The sequence below is a fragment of the Sorex fumeus genome, unplaced genomic scaffold (genome assembly GCF_029834395.1).
Source record: "Sorex fumeus unplaced genomic scaffold, SorFum_2.1 ptg000024l, whole genome shotgun sequence".
In the NCBI taxonomy this organism is placed as follows: domain Eukaryota; kingdom Metazoa; phylum Chordata; class Mammalia; order Eulipotyphla; family Soricidae; genus Sorex; species Sorex fumeus.
Window position 1 is genome coordinate 43109368 of NW_026606081.1, and position 26299 is coordinate 43135666.

The following is a 26299-nucleotide window of genomic DNA, read 5'->3' on the forward strand; positions in this document are numbered from 1 at the left end:
AGCTACCGAGAGAATCCTGCCCACATGGCAGAGCCTGGCAAGCTACCCGTGAGGGATTCTACATGTCAAACACAGTTAACAAGTCTCACAATGGAGACATTACTGGACCCGCTTGAGCAAATCGATGACAATGGGAGGACAGTGCTACAGTGCAGAGCTAGTGGTATGTACGTGTTATATATGCCTTTAAAATTTTTTTCATCTACTTTCTTAGGATAATGCCTTAAGAGGACGAGAAATGAAAATAGGATCACAAACAGGCAAGATTTTAATGAGCAACCTCATTAAAATAAGTTGTATGAACTTGGGAAAGTTACGTAACTTCTCCAAGCAACATGTTTCTTAGGAAATCAATAAACTAATATATTAATTCCATTACCTCATGAGATATTAAAAATGTAAGCTAACAGATTAATGTGATCTATGTATTACTTTCTATATGCTGTAGGAGTTTATGTTATTATTTGCATACAAAGTTCTCGATTCTATGGATTCTCTATAAGGTTTATTTTATACAGATAGGCTCAATATATGACCTTAATATGTCAGTATTAAAGGTTTGACCAGTTTCTTCTCTAAGTAAAACTTCTGTTGGGAATTTGAATGAAAAATTGTACTAGATGGAGCATCATAATAGCATAAATTTGGCATAACTATTCTAGAAGGAGATAATTCTGACATTTCCTCATACCTTACGGCTTTAAAGTTTATAGGCATAGGAAGAAACTCATTTTTATATTTATATAATTTACAAATTGCTCATTTAAATCCTGCAACAAGGCATAGAGGTTTGCTCACAGAAGTCTAAGAATTTCTGACTCATAGTCAGTAAGGCATATATGACATGGATCACAGCAAAGTCCTTAAAAAACCACCACTATTAAAGATGTAAAGGAAGTCTTGGGTGTTGATGCAATTAGCTGGTGAGATTAAATTAAAGGCCCTCCCGTTGATCGTCGATTTGCTCGAGCGGGCCCAGTAACGTTTCCATTGGAGACTTTGTTGTTACTGTGTCTGGCATATTGAATACTCTCGGTAGCTTGCCGGGCTCTCCGAGAGGGGCGGAGGAATCGAACTTGGGTCGGCCATGTTGGCCGCTTGTAAGGCGAACACCCTACCCGCTGTGCTATCGCACCAGCTCCAGCTGGTGAGATTATGTTGAAAAAAAGAAAGATATATAGTAATAGGAACCTGATTGATAAGAACATTAAAGAGTGAAATATCAAAAACACTTCCGAACAGTTTCTACGAAGCAAATATCACACTGATACCAAAAGCAGACAGAGATACCACAAAGAAAGAGAATTACAGGCCGATATCCCTGATGAACACAGATGCAAAGATCCTCAACAAACTACTAGCAAATAGAATCCAACTACTCATCAAAAAGATCATACACCATGACCAAGTAGGATTCATCCCAGGGATGCAAGGATGGTTTAACATTCGGAAATCAATCAACATAATCCACCATATCAACAAAAGAAAAGATAAAAAGCATATGATCATATCAATAGATGCAGAGAAAGCATTTGATAAAATCCAGCACCCCTTTATGATGAAAACCCTAGCCAAAATGGGTATAGAGGGGACCTTCCTCAACATAATTAAAGCCATCTACCACAAGCCTACAGCAAGCATCATCCTCAATGGGGAAAAACTGAGAGCCTTCCCTCTAAGATCAGGGACGAGACAGGGATGCCCACTCTCTCCACTGCTGTTCAATATAGTACTGGAAGTACTTGCAATAGCGATTAGGCAGGAAAAAGATATTAAGGGCATTCAGGTAGGAAAGGAAGAAATCAAGCTCTCACTATTCGCAGATGATATGATACTCTACATAGAGAACCCAATAACGTCCACCAAAAAACTCCTAGAAACAATAGACTCGTATAGTAAAGTTGCAGGTTATAAAATCAATACCCAAAAGTCCATGGCTTTCCTATACGCAAACAGTGAGAGAGAAGAAAGCAACATGAAAAAAACAATCCCGTTCACAATTGTGCCCCAGAAAATCAAGTACCTAGGAATCAGCTTAACTAAGGAAGTAAAGGACGTGTACAAAGAAAACTACAAAACGCTACTTCAGGAAATAAAAGAGGACATGAGGAAATGGAAAGATATCCCCTGCTCATGGGTCGGGAGACTTAACATTGTCAAAATGGCAATACTACCGAAAGCATTGTATAAATTCAATGCAATCCCTATAAGGATACCCATGACATTCTTCAAAGAAATGGAGCAAACACTCCTGAAATTTATATGGAACAAGAAGCCCCCACGAATAGCTAAAGCAATTCTTGGGAAAAAGAAAATGGGAGGAATCAACCTCCCTAACTTCAAACTGTACTACAAAGCAGTAATAATTAAAACAGCATGGTACTGGAACAAAGGCAGAGCTGCAGACCAATGGAACAGGGTTGAATACACTGACATCTCCCCTCAATCATATGCTCATCTAATCTTTGATAAAGGTGCAAGTAATGTGAAGTGGAGTAAGGAAAGCCTCTTTAATAAATTGTGTTGGCATCACTGGACGGCTACATGCAAAAAAATAGGCTCAGAACTCTGCCTAACACCATGTACAAAAGTAAGATCAAAATGGATTAAAGACCTCAACATCAGACCAGAAACCATAAGGTACATTGAAGATAAAGTTGGCAAAACCCTCCATGACATTGAAGCTAATGGTATCTTCAAAGATGCCACGCCACTGGCCGAGCAAGTGAAAACAGAGATAGATAAATGGGACTATCTTAAACTAAGAAGCTTCTGCACCTCCAAAGAAACAGTGACCAAAATACAAAGACAGTCTACAGAATGGGAAAGGATATTCACCGAATACACATCTGACAAGGGGTTGGTATCCAGGATATACAGAATACTGGTTAAACTCCACAAGAAGAAAACATCCAACCCCATCCAAAAATGGGGCAATGAAATGAACAGAAACTTTCTCAAAGAAGAAATCCGAATGGCAAAAAAGCACATGAGAAAATGCTCTACATCATTAATCATCAGGGAGATGCAGATCAAAACCACAATGAGATACCATCTCACACCTCAGAGACTGGCCCACATTCAAAAGAACAAAAGCAACCGATGCTGGCGTGGATGTGGCGAGAAAGGGACACTCCTTCACTGTTGGTGGGAATGTCCACTGGTTCAGCCCTTCTGGAAAACAGTATGGATGATTCTCAAAAAATTAGAAATTGAGCTCCCATTTGACCCAGCAATACCACTCTTGGGAATATATCCCAGAGAGGCAAAAATGTATAGTCGAAGTGACATCTGCACTTGTTTGTTCATTGCAGCACTCTTTACAATAGCCAGAAACTGGAAGAAACCTGAATGCCCAAGAACAGATGACTGGTTAAAGAAACTTTGGTACATCTACACAATGGAGTACTATGTAGCTGTTAGAAAAGATGAAGTCATGAAATTTACATACAAGTGGTACAATATGGAAAGTATCATGCTAAGCGAAATGAGTCAGAAAGAGAGGGATAGACATAGAAAGATTGCATTCATCTGGGGGATATAAAGTAACAAAGTATGAGATTAATACCCAAGAATAGCTGAGATCAGCACCAGGAGGATTACTCCATAACTTAGAGGCCAGCCGGGTATCCTAGAGGAAAGGGCAGTTCAGATAGAGAAGGGAGCACCAAATAAAGGATGTTTGGAGGATCCTCCCAGGAGGGGAGATGCATGTCGAAAGTAGACTATGGACTGAACATGTTTGCCACTCAATGCCTCTTTTGCAGACCACAACACCCAAAAGGAGAGAGAGAACACATGGGATTGCCCTGCCACAGAGACAGGGGGGATGGGGGGATGGGGTGGGAGGGATATTATCCATGGTGGTGGAAAATGGGCACTGGTGGAGGGATGGGTATCTGATCATTGTATAATTGAAACCAAAGCACAAAAAATTGTAAATCTACAACTTTAAAAAAAAATAAAATAAAATAAGGGGGAAAAAAAGTTAAAAAAAAAAAAGAACATTAAAGAGTGAAAAGGACAAAGGAATGAATCACTACTATTACCTTTTTTGAGAAATTTGACCTGAAGGTAGAGACAACCAGAGGGAATATTGCCCAGTCTTAGGAAGTCAAGGAGAAGAGAGCTTCAAGATGCTGTGTTGGTTCTAAAGTCAAAGATTACATGGAAACATAATATGAGGAGAACTGACTGGAGATGCCAGTCTATAGGACAGGACTTGCAGGGAAGGTGCAGTGAGGTGAAGAAAGGGACAAGAGAGGCCCCATATGCCTCTAGGGGAGGGCTCAGATGGGTTAGAACTCAAGCAAACACCCATTCGCTTTCAGGGTGCATGCACTCTGGAAGGGTTTGGTGTCTCCAGTGACTCAAGATTGAGAACTCCAATATAGTTCAAGGGTAAAGACTTGCATATATGTGGTTGGCATCAGTTGACTTCACAGCACACATGATTTCCTGAGCATTGCCCTAGGCTCTGGGGTGGCCTGGGTATTATTTGGGTCTGCAGAGTTAGGGCAGCACCACATCCTTGGGTCCTCGCATTGAACTGCCAGTCTTTTTGGCCTAGAATCACTGAAATTCTGGGATTACTAAACACAACTTAAGAGTATTCCATGCCTTATAAGTGTGCCATAAGACTGATGGTGAAAACAGGGCGGTATCTGAGATACAGATGGTAGTGTATCCTAAAACCATGTCTAACCAGCCTAAACATCAGTAATGGCTGCTCCCATTCGAGATTCCACATGATGTTTCTTTGCAAAGAGAAAAGAGCCACAGTAAGGGAGTTTGTATTCATAGTTTTGGGTCTTTGGCAAGTGAATAATGTCTGAAATTCAGATCTGACTATTGGTATCAAGTGTGTGTTAAGAAACTGGGGTCTTGAAGAAGAGTCCAGTGAAATAGAAACCAGTTAAATGCAAATTTAAGAAATCATCTCCCTGAGGGGAAAAATAAGCCTGCTTCTATCCTTACTTAGATATAATTTATTCTATATTCCAAAACTATGTTGGGGTATTGGCACACACACTTCAAAATGAACTATTTTGAGTAAGATATACTCTTACTACGGTTTTGAAGACTTTTGTATGTCAAAATATCTGTTCCTTTCAAGACTACAGAATGTTTGAAATAAAAATTTACTTGTTGTTTAAGTAAAGGAAAGCAAATTTAGGGCCTGGAGAGAACGTACAGTGGGTACAGGACCTGCCTTTCAGGCAATGTCCTGGTTCGATCCCCACGTGGTTTCCCAGCCTCAATGGGATTGATCTCTGAGTACAGAGTGAAGAGTCAAGCCCTGATTACAGCCAGCTGTGCCCCAGCCACACCAGTGTTTGTTTTGTGCATATTATGTATATAGGCAACTGAAGGGCTAAATTCAGTGAATTTGATCAAAAACAATGAAGAGTCAAAAGTTAAGATTATTTTTAATTGCTTTGAAACACATCCTTCTTCAAATTTTGCTCTGGGTGAGGTGTTTTTCTTGGTTTTTGTTTTTTGTTGTTTAAGCCATATTCTGTAATTTCTCTACTTGGCTATATAAAGGTGGAAAATTTTCAAGGGGGGGGGAAAGAGAGAAAGAAAGAGAGAGAGAGAAAGAAAGAGAGAGAGAGGTATGCAGAGATAGTACAGTAGGTAAGGGGCTTGTCTTATATGCAGATGATGAGCGGGGCTTGATCCCAGCACCCCGTATGTGATCCCTGAGCACAGAACCAGTAATAAGCCCTGAAAACAACCAATTTTGGCCCAAAAACACAACCCTGCCCTACAAAAGAAAAAGCAAAAAGATTCTTGGTAAGTTAATAACTCATCTATCATTGAGACATAACTGTAACTATGCTGGTTCTTATCATAGATTGAAGGGTCCCCTCATTTTCTCATTTCTCTGCGGAGATCTTACATGTATATGCTGATTATTTTTAATTTTTTTTAGATTTAAAATTATGAGGAAAAAATCCTGTTTTAAATAAGCATAGCTATTTTGTTTTCTTGTTTGTAGAACCACTTTGTGAGTTTTTATGCTATATTTAACATATTACCAAGATCTATAAACCTTCTATCTTTTTCAGAGTATATGCTTTTTTTTTCATTTTTGAGCAATGTGGAGGGTAAAAGACAGGATTAGGATAGAGAAGAAACCATTATAATAATAATAGTTGAAATGATCACTCTGGAACTCTGGACGAGAACTGAATATTGAAGGTATATTAAGGGATATACATGATAACTTTTGGTATCTGTATTGCAAACTATAATGTCCAAAATGGGGGGGAGAGAGAGATAGGCAGGAGGGGTGGGTAGGAGGGAAACTGGGGCCACTGCTGGTGGGAAATGTACACTGGTGAAAGGACAGGTGTTGGAACATTGTATGGCCGAAACCCAATCATTTTTGTACATTTGAAAACTGTAATCATTTTCTTCAACTAGAAAATTCAAGTAACTGACAGCTTCTCTCTTCTACTAGAGATAATACAATTCAATATGAATACCAGGCTATATTATTAGTTATGTCCCTGTTTAAAAAGTTGCTCATTTTGTAGAAGATCAAGTGAACCATAATAAAGCAGTTATTTAAGCGAGACTGGAAAACTGGAAAGTATCTAATTGTGTGTGTTCCTCGAAATGGTAATAAACAAGAGGAAACGGCAAACCGTTTCAAACGACAGGTTCCAAGCTGTTATTTACTAGAATTTTTTAGTAAGAATACTTTAACACTCAATTCTAACCAACAAGAATGAGCTCAACATACAACTACACTTTCAAACAATAGGTTGTTTACACCAGCCTAGCAACAGTAGTAAAGCAACAGTTCCTATTTCTACTTATTTCACTGGCTACTCAAGAAAAAGATATCTAACTTCCTGACCAAGACAATATTGGATTAGAGTTTAGCACTACATTTGAAAAAAAATTCTGAATTAAAATAAACTTAACACACAAAAGTACCTTTTTTTACCATGTATTTATGCCTTCACAGCATAAAAATCTTACTGCCATATTGAATCTAAATATCTTAACTTTTTAGTTAATTAAATAAATGCAGAAACATTCTGCAGCACCTAAAAGGCATGGGGTGACTATAAATTCTGAGAGAAAAAAACCCCAACTTTTAAAGGAATTATCCTAAACATGGAACCTTGCATTCAGACAGGTTCCGTCCCAACAGAAAACCAACAGGACTGTACTACTGTACAAGAAGGGAGACATCCACGACATTGACAACTATCGCCTGATCTGCCTGTTGTCTATCGTCTACAAGCTGTTCACTTGAGTCATCCTGAATAGGATTAGCAGAACACTAGATGAAGGACAACTATGCGAGCAAGTCGGGTTCCAAAAAGGATTCAGCATGATCGACCATATCCACACGATAACCAAGCTCATTGAGGTTTCTCGGGATTTCAAGATGCCACTTGTCTAAAGTTCATTGATTTAAAAAAGGCTTTGACTTATTGGAAAGCCAGCGGTGACGGGGCAACTGCAGTCTCATGGGAAGAGGGGCGGTACTGGCTCATCCTTCACACCCTACTAAGGTCACGAGTTATCTCCCACGAGTGGCTCTCCAGCATGGCCATGGCTCCAGAGGCAAAAGGACTTAATCCAGAGCCCGGCAGCTTGTGGCAGAAAAGTGAATGGACCATGCGTTAAACTATGGCACCATGCCTCCCCGGGATGGAAAGGGTGTTGCTCCCTTCCGCCTTTTCTCCCCCCCCCCCTCCCCCCCGGGCAGCAAGGTGGCTGCCGCCTCAGAGCTTATAGGAAAGCCAGGTATGAGCCGGCAGTGACGGGGCAACTGCAGTCTCATGGGAAGGGGGGCAGAACTGCTCATCCTTCATGCCCCACTGAGGTTCTGAGTTACGCCCCACGAGCGGCTCTCCGACACAACCATAACACCAGATGCACAGAAACCAATCTCTAAATTATCTGGCTCTTTGCAGAAATCCAAAATTGTGTGGCCACAATAGCGGCAGCACAACATTATATGATTCTCATAACTAGCTATAGAAAACGAAGTATTTCACAATGCCTTTTCAGCAATTCTGATTGTTGGGAGGGAAATTCTAAACAATAATGGTGCATCTTTTGTCAAAATGATGAATGTAATCAATGTAGAGAAGAGTTAAGTAGAAATCATCTGCCTCACAGGTACTGGGTGGGGTGGGGTGGGATGGGGGTGTATATTGGGGCTCTTGGTGGTGAAATGTGAGTACTGGTGAAGGGAAAGGTGTTTGATCATTTTATGACCGATACTTAAACCTGAAAGCTTCGTAACTTTTCCCACAGTGATTCAATAAATAAATATAAGATGAAAAATAAATAAATAAAACTGTGAAAAAAAGTAAGGTGGAATTCATGCCCAATTCAATCAGCTAATCAGTGGCTGAATAAATGACAGTACTCCTACATAAAAAATAAATAAATAAAAAAGGCTTTGATTCTGTTGAGACTGTCATCGAAGCCCTAGCCAAACAGGGCATTCAAACTCAATACACCAGGATCCTCCATGAGCTGAATTACGGATTCACTACCAGGATCTCATGATTCTACAAGGAAGTGATCATCCATGTCAAGAGAGGGGTTCGGCAGGGTGATACCATTTTACCAAAACTCTTCAGTGCCACCCTTGAGAACGTCATGCAATGACTGGAATGGGAAGGAATGGAGTGAAGATAGATGGTCGGCAAGTACACCACCTCTGCTTCGCTGATGACATTGTTTTAATAACACCAAACATTAGCCAAGCGGCACAAATGCTGGCCAACTTTGACTGTGCATGTGGAAAGATCGGACTACAGCTGAATCTCATGAAGACAATGTTCATGAGAAACAGTCTTGTTCCTGATGTTCTATTCACTCTCAACAGAACAAACAACTCTGAATGCAACAGTTATGTATACCTAGGTCGAGAAGTCAACATGAAAAATGACCTGGCACCTTAGTTGCACAGGAGGAAGATAGAGGCTTGGAACACCTTCAAGAGCATTGAAGAAATAGCTAAGAGGACGAAGAACCTCTGGTTCTGGGCACATCTCTTCGATTCCACTGTTCTTCCTGCATTAACATATGCCTCAGAGACCTGGGCCCTACGAAAACAGGATGAGAACGCTATTCCAGTCTCCCAAAGAGGAATCGAAAAAGCTATACTTGGAGTATCACGCTTCACTCAAATGAGAGAAAGAATCCGGAGTTCTGATCTCCATCGATGATCAAGCATCAGGGATGCTGCCTCATTTGCCAAAGCATTGACAATCAGATGGGCTGGACACGTAATGAGATTTGGAGACGACCGCTGAACTAGAGCCATTACCAACTGGATTCCACGGACGTCAAAAGTTCGTGTAGCTGCCCACCTACAAGATTGTCAGACTTCTTTGGTAAGACCCTGAATGATTGGTTTGAGGCTCTTCGTGTTCCTAGAACGAGAAGATGCCGTTGGGCTACACTAGCACGCGACAGGGACAAATGAAGATGTTACTGGTGGCCGCTCAAGCAAATCGATGAGTAACAGGATGTCAAGTGATCAAGTGATCCTAATCATAATGGAAAAAAGTAAATATTTGAGTATTCATTGTTTGCCTCAGCTGAATAAACCAACCACATGACCATCTATCAAGATGGTCCTGGGGATGTGGGATCATTTGCCTTGAGAAAAAATTAATTGATGCATCTATTGGGGCAGAGTTGTTTTTTACATCTGGCTAACACCTAATTTTCAAAGACTATGCTTGCCAAATATTAATTAGCTAAAGATTCAAAACAAATTGCATTCCATTTTTTTAATACATATGAATGTCATAAATCTTTCAGATTTCCACAGAGCTCTGTTTGGTTAATAGAACTATCTCTGATGGCTGTGAAAAATAATACATGGACATTTACTGCCACAGCTGCACAATTTACTTACATTTAAATCAATTCATTATAAAATTTGTCTAAAAGACAGTTCAAATCAAAGATAAACAGAATGATTTTGCTAATAAACTTATTTAGAAAACACATTTTAAGAGAACAATAGGAACTTTTTATATCTGCTACTTTGTTTTATTTTTGAGTATCAAACTACATTCTCCCTTGATGATACTATATTCTTTCTTCTGCCATTACAGTGTATTATAATCGCACTGTAGCACTGTCAGTAATGTCTCCATTGTGAGACTTCTTGTTACTGTGTTTGGCATATTGAATATGTCAAGGGGAGCTTGCCAGGCTTTATATATATTAATATGACATATTAATATATAAGAATATATTGTAATATATTATTAAACATAACAACAATTATGTTTCTATAAGTCTGAATATGGACTTGAAGGTCAAGTTCCCATATCAAGCGGTTTCTTCAGTTTGGTACCAGTGAATACAGACATAGGGTCCAATTTCAGGAAATCTGATCTCAAGATTTCCAGGAAGGCCCCAGGGATTTAGCATCTCTTCTTCATCATTCTGATCTTCAATAAAACTATGTTAGGTAAATACCAACATTTCAATAGCTCATATTCCAAATATTTGGCTCGTAGGCACAAACATGACCTTCTTCCTGCTTCTACTTCAGTCATCAAAAGTTTGACATTCTGTTAAACTCACTTTTTACTTTATTGGTCCTATCTCTTAACTCTATAACTTCTCATAAGAAAACACACTTCCAGCATGTGTTTATGAGAGAGGTCGAAAAGACGACCAATCTACTTTACTTTCAAGGCCACTTAGACACTAGTTAGGGGGTCTTTGAAGCAGTTGTTATTGATTAGTTCACGTTGGAATGTTTAGTTCATATGGTTTTACTTTTCAACTGAGACTGGGTTTCTAACACATTCTGATAATCTGTCCTCCTTATTATAAAAAAGGCTTTAGAGAAGTTATGAAGCATCTATACAAAACTTCAGTTTGACATTACTTAAGGTATGTTGCTCATATGAATCCCAAGGGTGACTTTTGTTGCTGTGTCTGGAATTCCTTTAATGAAAAGGAAACAATTTTTTTTTATTTAGAAATTATAGCAATAAGAAAACTCATTTTGTGTTTAAATGAAATCCTCACACTCTTATTATACAACAATGCTAATCTAATAAACTGAATCAACTCAGAAAAGGTGTTAAATACATACTTTTATAAACTATGATGTGAATAAAATACTTAAATACAAACAAAAGCACTGTTTTCCAGAGATTCATGTATCATCTCCTTTGGTTTGTAAGTTCTTAATATACTTATCTCAGAAATGTGTGTGATTGTGTGTGTGTGTGTGTGTGTGTGTGTGTGTGTACTAAACTCTGGACCTCACATATGCAAACCATGTGTTCTACTGAATCAAAACCCTGACCCTTCCCTGAACTTCTGCTCTTGTCTTTCACAACATTGGATACAATTTATAATTGCTTAAGGAATGCTTATTCTTTTCCCCTCCTCAACTGTTCAGGGGTAACAGGTCAGGGTCCAAACATCACTGTACCCATTCTACAGGACAAAGTATCAGATGAAAGTTGCTTAATGCACACTTGCTTTAGTGAATATAAATCTTTTAATAAGGTAAAGGTAAAGGTAAAGGCCCTCCCGTTGATTGTCGATTTGCTCGAGCGGGCCCAGTAACGTCTCCATTGGAGACTTTGTTGTTACTGTGTCTGGCATGTCGAATACTCTCGGTAGCTTGCCGGGCTCTCTGAGAGGGGCGGAGGAATGGAACTCGGGTCGGCCATGTTGGCCACTTGTAAGGCGAACGCCCTACCCGCTGTACTATCAAATTGCTTTAAGTATTAAAGCAACTCTGAGCAGAAGGGCTAACTAGAGCAATGATCCAGGGATTCAGTGCATTGTATATGGTGCCTGAGGCGCTGCCAGGGGTGATTCTTGAGCAGGAAACCTGAATGCACCCTGAGCACTGCAAGGTTTGGACCACCAAAAAAAAAAAATTCTGAGTGGAGACTAGAATAGTGGTCTACGGATATGATAAAACAAAATGAGACGAAAGAATACATGGGGCTAAGGAAGATTGATGAGTGGTATCCCTTTGGGCACTAGTTTTGTTTTTCTTTCTTGCACCCTGAATTCTCTGAATTTTGGTGGCCAGCACTTCGGATGTGCTGCAATAAGTCCTTTTCTTGCACATCTACCATCCCTTCCTTTTTAGAGGTGGTGCCATCCACTTTGGAAAGTGCTGAACCAGAAGAATGGCATCATTCAGATATACAGCATATTGGGAAAAGGAAAAGAATTACTGTATTTGCTTATTTGTAGGATGGGGTGGAGGGGTGGGAGAAGAGTCCCTTGCTTCAGTGACACAGAATGACGCTAGCGCCCAACGTCAAGGAGATTCCAGGAAAAGAACAAGCAAAGTCTGCACTGGACATAGAAAAGGGCGTGGTCACCACGAAGAGCAAAGGGAAGTGGATGAGAGGAACTCAAAGGGTGTGTGTGGAATCAAAAAAGGGCAGGACCCAATGGGGTGTCCTGTTTTTAATTAACTCCGGTTCTAATTCCAGAAGTCTGCAATTGCTTACAAAATGAAAATGCTAAGAGAAAATGACTCCAATGTTGTAATGACATAAATCAGTGTTTATCCAAGGGAGATACCAGCCCCAGGGGGTGCTGAAATAATCCAGGGGAGGGAGCAATAGTAGCCTCGGGTGCAAATGGGAGGCGCTTTCAGTTTGTTGGAAGAAGTAGACTCCTTGGGTCAAGAGAAATAGTACAGCAGGTAGGGTGCTTGCTTTGCTTGTGGTCAACCTGGGTTTGATTTCTGTCATTCCATATGGTCCCTCGAGCACAGTCAGGGGTAATTTCTGAGTGCAGATCCAGAAGCATCCCCTGACCACTGCTGGATGTGGTTCAAAAAATGAAAAAGGGATAATATTAGACAGAACTTAGTGTTGAGAGTTGGTAACAGGATATACTGATATTTTTCAGTATCTGTATCGCAAACCATAAGGCCTTAAAAAAGAGGGAGGGGGGAGAGAGAGGGTGAGAGAGAGAGGGGGAGGGAGGGGGAGAGAGAATGGAGAAGAGTGAGAGAGGGAGGGAAAGAGAGGGAGGGAGAGAGAGAGGAGGGAGGGAAAGAGAAAGAAAACAAAATTTAAAAATCCAGGAAAAAAAATAGGGGGAGGGGGGAGCCTCCTGGGGCAGTCTTAATAATAAAATCATTGTTATTTGCAGATCAGAATTTCTAAAATCTGCCATACTTGCAGGATTTAGTGTACCAAAAAGGATCAGAATGAAAACTTAAAACAATAACAACCTGAAATAAGATACCAGACCTAGTTTTAAAATGTCATAGGTAAATCCCGGCTGTTTATAAACAGCTGAGCGGGAGGCGTTGAAAGAAGGGACAAGATGAAAATCAACTAATCTGTTCTGAAAGCAATCCTGGAGAGGCAGGAGGTCAAAGAAGGAATCAAGTGAAAACTGATTTCATCTGGCCTAAAGTTGTCTTCATTTTCTAACTACGAAAAATACAAAAGAGCCTATCTGCGTTTCAAACCATGCAGACTCAGAATCAAATTTCACATTACCCAGATGTACTCTAAGTTTAGCACCAAAGTGCTCTTCTGAGCCCCAAAGTTTCTATTTCTAAGGCTAAAACCTCCAGGGCTCCACCTTAACAGAGCAATGAGTCTACTCGGGTAGGTATAAAATAGTGAACACATTCTCTCACTTAAATACCAGTTAGGTGAATATGACAGTATTAAGCCATGGGAGAGAGTAAGTACTGGATGGTTAATAAGACCTTATTTTTATTTATTTGATTATTTATGTAGTGAGGCATGGTAGCACAGCACGGCAGCACTGTTCTCCGCCACTCATCGCTTTGCTCGAGCGGGCACCAGCAACGTCTCCATTGTAAGATCTGTCGCTACTGTTTTTGGCATATCGAATATGCCATGGTAAGCTTGCTAGGCTCTGCTGTGGGGGTGGGATACTCTTGGTAGCTTGCCGGGCTCTCCGAGAGAGATGGAGGAATCGAACCCAGGTCTGCCAAGTGCAAGGCAAATGCCCTACCCACTGTGCTATCGCTCTGCCCAGTGAGGCAAGGTAGTTTTATAAAAAGAAACTTGCTTAGAGGGTCAGAGTAACAGTACAGTGGTTAGGGCATTTGTCTTGCATGAGACTGACCCGGGTTTGATCCCCAGAATCTCATCTGGTCTCCCGAGGACCACCAGGAGCCATTCCTAAGTGAAAAATGTAATCCCTGAGCATTGCTGGGTGTGACTCCCAAGCCCCCCAAATAGATATGGTAGGAAACTTGCTTAGAGAGTTGTGAGAGGGGAGAAAAAGGGGAAATGTATTTAAGAAAAAACAGGGGCAATAAAGAATCAGAGAAAAGCAATCAAAATGTGGTCAAGGGGGAATGCAGGCTTGATGAGCAAGTTAAGACCAAAATATAAATTTTGCTTATTACTAGCGTACTGATTTGTTTTCCCAGGTGAGATTTTACAGAAGGATTGCCCATTATCTATCTGGTAGGCATATAAAGCAAGTATATACTTACTTAGCCCACCATGAGAGCAATACATACATTCTGCATGGGGAGAAAAGGAGACTCTCTTATTAAAGAAACAGGTGTTTTTAAAATAAAGAGCTAAAATTGATAGCATATGGTTGTTTGGTCAAGATCAGTTCACTTTTTAAGAATTACAAATATGAGTGGGTCAGCTAATGAATTATTAATTCAAGGAACAGTTTTAGAATCAGGTTCAGGGACTGGGGAGATATTACAGCAGGTAAGACACTTGCTTGCCTTGTTTGCAGAGGGCATAATTCAATTTCTGGCACTGACTATAGTTCCCGGAACAATACCCAGAGTGATCATTGAGTGCCAAGCCAGGAGGAACTCAGGCACAGCAGGTGTGGCCCAAAATCTAGAAAATAAGAGCACGGTAGCACTGTCCTCCCGTTGTTCATTGATTTGCTTGAGTGGGCATCAGTGACGTCTCCATTGTGAGACTTGTTGTTACTGTTTTTGGCAAATTGAATATGTCATGGGTAGCTTGCCAGGCTTTGCCAAGCAGGTGGAATATTCTCTGCAGTTTGCCGGGCTCTCCAAGAGGGGCGAAGGAATTGAACCTGAGTCGGCTGTGTGCAAGGCAAACACCCTACCCGCTATGCTATCACTGGCCCAGAAAATAAGAGAAGTGAGAAAAATAAATAAAATACAGCCAAGTTCACGAGATCCAGTATAGGGTCTTAGATGACCAAATTCCTAAGTGGTGAGGAATGATGGGTGTGTCTATATATTTTTTTATTTCTAGTGAGCCTATCCAGGTTTGCAGATTCTTTTCTTTCCTTTCCTTTTCTTTATTTTCATTTATGTGTTTCTAAAATGTCTTGTATGGTAATTCTACTCGAAGCATGGGGGAAATGAATGAACAAAATGATTATTTCTGCTTTCATGGAGGAAAGAAACAGTCATCCAATAACTATAAGCAACAGTGAGTGCATGAAGGCATGAGAAACTATAAAGCATTTCAACTGATCAGACAATGAGAAAATTCTACCATCAACTTCCTTGAGCCTCGTATTTGAGAACAGTTTCGTGACCAGATTAGGAAGGGGGGCTGCATAGAATCAGGAAGAACAGAAAGAATGTTAGAGTATTAGTTAGAAAGAGCATAAAAAATAGATGTTGGCAGACCGGAAGATTCAAGAGACGAGGACACATAAAATTTACATCTGATCTGTCTACAGACTGGATTTGGGAATCAAAGGGAAACAATAGATTACCTCCATGTTTCTGATAAAGATGAAGTCTTTAATGAGAAAAGCAAAAGTGGCCCAGGATACTTTTTGCAGTGCTGTGGTCTGACACAAGTTTGGTGTCATAGAGAAAGAGATAGTTTGAGGAATCATCATACACAAGCTAAAGAGAATTTTATTTAGAAATATTTTGCTTTAAATATTAAATTTAAAATTTAAATATTAAATTCAGTACTTGTTTCCTTATTGATCTATTTTTAAAGATTAATAGTTAAACATCATATCAATATAGGAAGGAATAAGATAATAATTATGAAGAAAATAAGCCATAAAAATAGCTCTGAAGATTGACAATTGAAGTTTTCAACAAAAAGCAAAGTAACCATAAGAAAAGCAGAAATTTCAAGAAATAAACAAACATAATAAGAAAATCCCAAAACCACCAAACGTATTAAGAAACTATATATATATATATATATATATATATATATATATACACATTTTGGGAACACTTTGGAAATAAAATTTTACCTAACAAATTAAAACCAATTATGCTTTTTGAAATGATAAGTTCTTGACTGAGATTGTTTGTCTTATTGGTGGAAAATTCCTCAAAATCTATGTTTGAGTCTCTATCAATCCACTCTAAAAAGAGATATTTTCCTTTGGCCTTTGTAAAATAGCAATGATAGAATAGACATTTTGAAGACAGGCAAACTGATATTTGACTTAAATAAAATGCTGTAACACATATTATCTAGAAAAATGTATTGCTCAACTGAATTATTTAAAAATATACATTACTGGGACTGAAGAGATTGTGCATAGGTAAGGCTCTTTTCTTGCATGCGGACCATTTGGGTTCATTCTCTGACACCTCAAATGGTCCCCTGAGCCCACCAGAAATGATCCCTAAGCACAAAGCCAGGTATAAGCCATGAACACAGCTGGGTGTAGCCAAAAATCAAAGACAAAAAAATATATATACACTATTAAAAGAATTCCCCAAATATTTTAAATACTTAAATCACCCAAACTTAGCAATATAAAGAAATAAAACATTTGTTTGGAAAATGTATTTTGAATTGTACAGTAGAACGTCAACTGAGATAAATGCTCATTGCAGTAAATATTTTAGAAATGTCCAACTTTATAGGAAAATGAATATTAGCCTTCATTTCAATCTAATTATATTAAAATAAGAATAGATTGTATTAATAGGAACCATGTCAGTTAGCAAAGGTTTATATAAATTTGCTGTGCATTCTAAGTACAAATATTATTTAATTGAAGATGTTAATTCCCTTGACATTGTGTACTGTACAAAACACATCATTTTTTAAATAATTTCACTTTCCATTCTTAAGGGTCAAAGGCTGGTTCTGAACATAGACAGATTCCAACTCTAAAAATAGTTTGGAAAAGGCTTTGAACTACCAGTTTTGCCTTTCTGGGAAATGTCTATATCAGCTTACCCAATGTTTTGTGCTTCTCCAAACTTTCCTGTACAGAGACCACTGGCACACCCCATCCTCAACAAGGCTGATCTGCGGTTATTCTCTGTGCATGATTAATAATGCACTCTGATAACCAGTGCCTCTGTGAGCGTGCTTGGAAAAAATCCCACTCCAAACCACACCTAAGGAGAAGTTTCTCAGTTCCACTTGGGAACCTAATGGATTTTATAGATTCTTCAAAGGACTTGAGATGTATCAGAGTTTGGGCTTTCAAAATGAACAAAACAAATGTGAAGTTTGATTTACATGCAACGTTACCAATATTTGTATATCTCAAGTAGATAACTTTTGTCATTTTACAAAGTGAAGGCTATCATTTAAACACACTTTTGGGGCCGGAGCAATAGTACAGCAGATAGGGCGTTTGCCTTGCACACGACCAACCCAGGTTTGATCCAAGGCATCCCATATCGTCCCCCAGAACTGCCAGGAGTAATTCCTGATTGCAGAGCCAGGAGTAAGACATTAGCATCTCCATGTGTGACCCCAAAAAAGCAAAATAAAATACAGTAAAATAAAGACTGTAGCACTGTCCTCCCATTGTTCATCGATTTGCTGGAGCAGACACCAGTAACATCTCACAGCAAATTGTGAAACTTGTTGTTACTGTTCTTGGCATATCAAATACGTCATGGGTAGATGGCCAGGCTTTGCTGTGCAGGCGAGATACTCTCAGTAGCTTGCTGGGCTCTCCGAGAGGGGCGGAAGAATTGAACCAAGGTCGGCGGCATGCAAGGCAAACACCCTACCCGCTGAGCTCTCACCCCTCCCAAAATAAACACACTTTAAACATTTTCCAAAAGAAAATGCTTAACCTAAAGAGATGAACATACATGTATATACAAATATATGAGGTTCCTGGCAATACTAATGTGTGGAGATATGTAAACATGTTTGCATGCACTTTATCCATATACAGACACATATGTATGTATGTACATGCATTCTTTTTTTCATTTGCCTTTGATAGCACTATACAATCAGAGACCGAAAATCATTCATTCTGGTGGTTGTGATCTTATTCCATCAAACCCAAAAGCTGCTGAGAAAGGAAGACAGTTCTCTCAAGAGAACCTAAGAAGCACTGACCCGAACCAAGGACGGTTCAAGGGCCTATAGCTCAGGTCAGTTCTTGGCAACGTTCAGGCCGAGGTACGCACCGTCTTGCTGAGGTAGCCTGTGCTGGTGTTCATGCACTGTAACCCCTCGCTGTTGCAGCAGCCCCCACATCTGTAGACGGACACACATGGAGGTTTAAAGAAGGTGTTTGTGGCTGCTCCAAACTCCTTCCCCACATCTATACACACCTCACGTGGCATGCATTGAGTCTTTCTCCACTCAGTATCAATACCTGTCAAGTCAAGGGAAGCTGCGTAAGTTATAAGAAGGCACGAGAGGGGAAAAGCCACAGCACTAGGAGCCACTCATGTTTGATCTCAGATGTCAGGATTTCAGTACATGACTAACTTGAACTGCAGAACCATACATTGAACAGGGCAGCAAGGAGATTTATCAAACAAGCAAGCAAACAAACAAAAACAAATAAAACACCTCATTTTGACTGCCATAGAAAAACCTGCATTAGAATTCTACTTTTGTCAAATCACACCAATATTCCACCACGGCTCTTATGTTTTGATTTTCTTTACTTAAGAAAATGAAAATAAAACACACAAATGTTTGCAAGACCTGCAAAGTGTGTGTGTGGGGGAGGGGATCATTCTCATTTGCTATTGTATGTGCAATAACTTGCAGTCTCAAAGCAAATATAAACAAATGGCTTGATTTTTCTTTTTAAACTTAGATGTAAATAAGAAGATGGTTATGGTTTTGGATTTAATTTAGGTATCATTTTCAGATCAGGGGTCTGGCATCTTTCAGTAATTTTATGATGTTTGCTCCTTCATAATGCAGGGATATTTTCCACCAATTGGGATTTGTGTCCTAATAAGATTTTTTAGAAAAGTCAAAATTTCCTCTTTCTTCCAATCTCCCTTGAAATTTTGTTTCCAATGAGTTCTTATTTTACACTTTATGTACTCCTAAAATATCATGGTTTATTTCTCCCATATGTGCCCTAAAACAAAAATTTTGGAAGAAAGACACAAATGAATGTTTACTCAATATGAAGTCATTTGGTGAGCTTGAGTTTCAAAATAATTTAAAATTTCAAACATTTCTACTGGTTAATATCCAACAACTGATGGGTGGTTTTCTGTTTTTGTCTTTGTGACACTAGAATCATAAGGAGAACTGGGCACATACAGTCCATGAGAGATTAGAATTCATGAACTCATATGGCAAAGTTGCAAGGTAGGTGCTATAAACAAACACACTAATTCTCTAGGCTAAGGGGCTTTTTTTCTTTTTTAGACAGATGTAAATACTTTCATATATGCATATATAAAAATAAAACCCAATCCATTTTAATGTCTTGACTTCATTTTTGATGAACATCAATACAATATCAGTAAACAGGGAGTTGAAATTAGAAAAATCTTCATTTTACAGATAACTTTTTCACATGGAACAATGGAAGGTAAATGTTAGCAATATTGCTGCAGGACTGGTTCAATTTCTGCGCACAGAACTGAATCTGTAAATAAATGGATGTGTGGATGGTAGGATAAGGCACCTAGCAATGGTGGTTTGGAAATGTAGGTTCTGCAGTGGTGAACATAGAGCAGCAACATTAATATTATTGTAAATCTTGATACTTCAATATTAAAAGCAGTTCACCAATATATGCTGTTTTACATAATAGCATAGCCTTATATGAAGCTTTCTGGTAGGTATCTCAGTAACTTCACAAAAACTCAGCTCTCTGGACTGCAGAGGGAGTAAATTAGGTAAGGCATTTGCCTTGTGCAGTCCACCCGGGTTCAATCCCAAGCGCCCCATGTGGTCACATGAGACCTCAGGAGTGATCAAAACCAAAAAACAATTCAGCACTCAAGTCAATTAACCAAGAATCAGCAAGACACCTAGCAGCATTTAAAATGAAAATTTTACATAATTTACAAGGGTAAGGTAAAAGGTAAGGTAAAGGCCCTCCCGTTGATCATCGATTTGCTCGAGCGGGCCCAGTAACGTCTCTATTGGAGACTTTGTTGTTACTGTGTCTGGCATATCGAATACTCTCGGTAGCTTGCCGGGCTCTCCGAGAGGGGCAGAGGAATCGAACTCGGGTCGGCCATGTTGGCTGCGTGCAAGGCAAACGCCCTACCCGCTGTGCTATCGCTTCTCAATTCCAAACAGAATGTATTATGATTTACAGATGTACAATGATTTCATAATAAAAGAATTCAGCTCAGAAAGCATACACAAGAGATCCATTTATCTAAAGTTTTTGCAAAGGGATGGCCCTGCAATTAAAAAATTAAAAGTAACTAGTATTTGTATGCATGTGGCTTTCTAGGCTTCCTATTTAATAAATCAGCAAAACCACTCAACACAAAATAATAAATATGGTAATTTGAACAAATTTTAAAAATTTTCCATCTTCTGTACTTTCAGGTGTCCTGGGGTACAAAATGCTCCAATCGCTGCATCAGACTTGCAACTTTTACTGAATCATTAGCTGAAGCTGATTACATACTTGAGTTCCCCAACTTACTTTTCAAGATCTCTGCATTATAATGTGCCGCAGCAAATTTTATCGTCTCTTCTGTCCTGGCATTGCCATTGGGCTGTTCTTTATTATGCTGCCAGCCTCCTCTTCTTAACTGACATTTGTACATTTTCCAATATTCTGGGTAGAGCACAGTCATGAGCTCATCTACACTGGACACTGACCGCAACTGCTCCTCCAGATCTTTGCCTGCATAAGCCTGTCAAAGAAACATGCAATTCAATTATTTACCAGTCGAAGGAATTTGGAGACAGATGTGCAAAAAATAAAGTTAAGTTTTATATTATATATGCTCATGCCTATTAAATAATATCAATTATCCATGAATTATGGAACTCTTCTCAGTACATACACTGTTTAATCGCAATTAATACTGTCATTACATTTGAAACGGAATTAAACTAGAATTGACATACATTAAAAATGGAATCTAATTCGATATGACAAAAACAGTAACAACAAGTCTTACAATGGAGACCTTACTGGTGCCAGGTTGAGCAAATTGATAAACAAGGGGAGGACAGTGCTACAGTGTTACTTTAAAAATAGCTGGTTTGGCTTTCTCTGCGCATGTGCCTCAGGTGTCCTCTAGGACCCTTGGACGCTCAGCCTCTTCCTGTTCATCCCCAATGCTGTGGCGGTCTTCTTCCCACCAGGTCAGTTAATCTGTCACTATTCGAACCCAGGACTTGGACTTTCTCCACGCACAAGTCCCAGGATTCCTCTAGGACCCTGAGATGCTCAGCATCCCTGAGCTTCTTCCTGTACATCCCCAACGCTGTGCCAGTCTCTCCTGCCACCCTTAGGTTGTACCCCCACACACACACCAGGTAGTCGTGGGGACGTGGCCTCTTCCAAAGTGGGCGTGGCCTTCTTTTGGGCTGGCCAATGCTCACATGACCGCAGGTAGTGTACTCATACCCAGAAATCTCGTGTAACATATCAGTCCCCATACCTCTACACCAACATGAAGAAACAATGCAAATACCCATCAAGTGGAGTGGACGATGAAAAGAGACCAGAAGCCTCAGTAGGTGCTATTCACCTAAGGGACCACTCTGAGAAAGAATTCAGATAAGAAGTAATGAAGATATTCAATGAACTCAATGAAACAGTGAGACAGATATCCAGTAAATTGAAGGAGGACATGAAAGAAATAATGGATCAATCAAGAAAATTCAGGAAGAAATGAGAGCATAAATTGGAAAGCTACATACAGAAATATCATGAATAAAAGATTCCATAGATAAAATAAAAAACTCAGTAGAATGACCTCAACAATAGAATGACCACAGCTGAAGAGAGAATCAGTGAGCTGGAAGATCAGCTTCACCAAGACAACAGGAAACAACAAACAATGGCAAGAGACCTCAAAATAGCTCTAAAGTACGTAGGAGATGATTTCAAGAGGAACAACATTAGAATCATTGGAGTACCAGAAGGTCAGGGAAAAAATCCCAATGAAAAAGACACAATTAAACAAATCACTTCTGAAAAATTCCCTGAGCTGGGCAATGCAGTCGTTCAGTTTCAAGGAGCCCAAAGGGTGCCAGCTAAAAGAGACCCTAACAAAAACATTCCAAGACATACCATAGTTAGAATGATAGATGTGGCAGATAGAGACACAGTACTGCAAGAAGCAAGGTCAAAGAAGGAAATCACATACAAAGGAGCACCCCTTAGATAAACAGCAGACCTACCAGAGGAAACTCTCCAAGCCTGAAGGCAATGGTGGAATATAATGAAAAAACTTACTGAAATGAATGCTTCATCAAGAATACTCTATCCAGCTAAACTCTCACTCAAACTCAAAGGAATGGTACACTATTTTATAGTTAAACAGCAGCTCAGGAACTTCATAGACTCAAAAACAAATTTAGAAGAAGGGCTAAAGGGGCTACTGTAAGACAAGACAAACCTTATAAGCACAGCAGACCCTTACAGAAAGATGACACAAAACCCCTGAACAATAATCTCTCTCAACATCAACAGTCTAAATTCACCAATTAAGAGACACAGAGTGGCAAAATGGATTCACAGACATAACCCAACATTCTGCTGCTACAAGAAACTCATCTCAACAGTCAGAACAAACACAGACTCAAAGTTAAAGGATGGAAAACAATCCTGCAAGCAAACAGCTGCCTCAAAAAAGCTGGGGTGGGGGCTGGAGCTATAGCACAGCAAGTAGGGCGTTTGCCTTGCACGCAGCCAACATGGCCAACCTGGGTTCGATTCCTAGCATACCATATGGTCCCCCAAGCACCGCTAGGAGTAATTCCTGAGTACATGAGCCAGAAGTAACCCCTGATGTGACCCAAAAAGCAAAAAAAAATGCTGGGGTGGCCATACTAGTACCTGACAACATAAATTTTAGGTTGAAAAAGATTAGAAGGAACAGTGAAGACTATTTTCTATTCATCAAGGGATAAGTACAACAGGAAGAAGTCACACTCTTAAATGTATATGCACCTAATGAGGGCTAAATATTTAAAACAACTGCTAACAGATTTTAAGGAGGACATTGCTAGCAAAACAATAATAGTTGGAGACTTCAAAATCACCTTATCACCTCTGGATAGATCAACAAGAACAAAACTCAGCAAGGAAGTATTGGTTTTGAAGGAAGAAGTAGAAGAGAGAGGGCTTATAGAGTTATAGAGGGCTTTACATGTCAAAAAGAAAGAATACACATTCTTCTCCAGTGCACACAGAACATTGTTCAAAGTAGACCATGTGCTAGGACACAAAACATACTCAATAGAATCAGGAAGGCAGAAATAGTATCAACAATCTTTTCAGACCATGATGCACTGAGAATAGAAGTGAATCACACACAGACATGAGAACCAAATAAAACACCTGGGAATTAAACAACTCAATGTTGAACAATGAGTGGGTCAGGAAGGAAGTCAAGGACGAAATCAAAAGATACCTGGAAACAAATGAGAATGAAGACACAAGCTACCAGAACCTATAAGATGCAGTAAAGTCATGTTAAGGAGAAAATTTATAGCCCTGCAAGAATTTCTTAGGAAGAAATAAAGCTGGTTTTTCAAGAAAATAAACAAGATATATAAACCACTAGCAAGACTCACAAACAAAAAGAGAGAACCCTAATAAACTGAATCAGAAAGAAGGGGGATATAACAACAGAAACTAAACAAATACAAAAGATCATCAGAGACTACTTTGAAAGTCTGTATGCCATGAAACAAGAGAACCTAGAAGAAATGGATAAATTCCTGTATTCCCATAATCGCCCAAGGTTGATTCAAGAAGATCTAGAGTACCTGAATAGACCTATTAACATCAAGGAAATTGAAACTGTAATCCAAAGTCTTCCCAAAAACAAAAGCCCAGGTCCAGATGGATTCACTAGTGAATTTTTCCAAACATTTAAAGAGGATCTATTACCAGCTCTTCTCAAGATTTTCCAGGAAACTGAAGAAACAGAAACTCTACCAAAAACTTTCTTTGAAGCCTGTAGATCTCTAATACCAAAAGGAAACAAAGACACCACAAGAAAAGAAAACTACAGGCCGATATCCTTGATGAACATGCATGTGAAGATTCTCAACAAAATACTAGAAAATAGAATTCAACAACTCATCAAAAAGATCATATACCATGACCAAGTGGGATTCATCCTGGGGATGCAAGGATGGTTTAACATTCAGAAACCAATAACATAATCCATCATATTAATAAGAGATAAAACCATATGATCATATCAATAGATGCACAGAAAGCATTTGACAAGATCCAGCACCCGTTTATGATAAAAACCCTCACAAAAATGGATATAGAGGGGACTTTCTTCAATATAGTTAAAGTCATCTACCACAAGCCTACAGCAAGCATCATCCTCAATGGGGAAAAACAGAGACTTCCCTGTAAGATCAGGGACGAGACAAGGATGCCCACTCTCTCCACTGCTGTTCAATGTAGTATTGGAAGTGCTTGCAATAGCCATTAGGCAAGAAAAAATATTAAGGGAATTCAGGTAAGAAAGGAAGCAATCAAGCTCTCACTATTTGCACATGATATGATACTATACTTAGAGAACCTTAAAACCTCTACCAAAAAACTCCCAGAAACAATAGACTTGTATAGTAAAGTTGCAGGCTATAAAATCAATATACATAAGTCCATGGCTTTCCTAAACGCAAATAGTGAGAGAGAAGAAAGTGACGTGAAAAAAGAAAACAATCCCATTCACAATTGTGCCCCAGAAAATCAAGTACCTAGGAATCAGCTTAAGTAAGGAAGTAAAGGACCTGTACAAAGAAAACTACAAAACGCTACTTCAGGAAATAAAAGAGGACACGAGAATATGGAAAGATATCTCCTGCTCATTGATCAGAAGAATTAACATTGTCAAAATGGCAATACTTCCCAAAGCATTGTACAAATTCAATGTGATCCCTATAATGATACCCATGACATTCTTCAAAGAAATGGAGCAAAAACTCCTGAAATTCATATGGAACAATAAGCCCCCACGAATAGCTAAAGCAACTCTTGGTAAAAAGAAAATGGGAGGAATCAACCTCCCTAACTTCAAACTCTACTACAAAGCAGTAATGATTAAAACAGTGTGGTACTGGAACAAAGGCGGAGCTGCAGACCAATGGAACAGGGTTGAACACACTGACATCTCCCCCCAAACATATGATCATGTAATCTTTGATAAGGGAACAAGAAATCTGAAGTGGAGCAAGGAAAGCCTCTTTAACAAATTTTGCTGGCAAAACTGGACGGCTACATGCAAAAAAAAAATGGGCTCAGATCTCTGCCTAACACCATGTACAAAAGTAAGATCAAAATGGATTAAAGACTTCAACATCATACCGGAGTCCATCAGGTACATTGAAGACAAAGTTGGCAAAACCGTTCACGACATTGAAGCAAATGGTATCTTCAGAGATATGACGCCACTGGCCAAGCAAGTGAAAACAGAGATAGACAAATGGGACTATCTTAAACTAAGAAGCTTCTGCACCTCCAAAGAAACAGTGATCAAATTACAAAGACAGTCTACAGAATGGGAAAGGATATTCCCCCAAAACACATCCAACAAAGGGTTGATATCAAGAAAGTACAAAGTACTGGTTGAACTCCACAAGAAGAAAACATACAACCCCATCAAAAATTGGTGCAATGGAATGAACAGAAACTTTCTCAAAGAAGAAATCCGAATGGCAAAAAGGCACATGAGAAAATGCTCTACACCATTAATCATCAGGGAGATGCAGATCAAAACAACAATGAGATATTATCTCACACCACAGAGACTGGCCCCCATCCAAAAGAACTGTATTGGCAAGGATGTGGAGAGAAAGGGACCCTCCTTCACTGCTTGTGGGAATGCCGACTGGTTAAGTCCTTTTGGAAACCAGTATGGACAATTCTCAAAAAATTAGAAAGTGAGCTCCCATTTGACCCAGCAATACCAGTCTTG

At 39.4% G+C, this 26299-nt stretch overlaps 1 protein-coding gene across 1 annotated transcript in view; it reads right to left on the bottom strand.

The window, feature by feature from the left end:
* The window catches only part of VEGFC (vascular endothelial growth factor C), a 110717-nt gene that overhangs the window by 19462 nt on the left and 64956 nt on the right, over positions 1 to 26299 (bottom strand). Inside the window, exons 2-3 of the mRNA XM_056114185.1 lie at positions 20821 to 21034; positions 18365 to 18555 (exon numbers count right to left, since the gene is read on the bottom strand). Of these exons, the coding sequence (XP_055970160.1) occupies positions 18365 to 18555; positions 20821 to 21034 (405 nt within the window). The remainder of the gene's footprint in view (positions 1 to 18364; positions 18556 to 20820; positions 21035 to 26299) is intronic.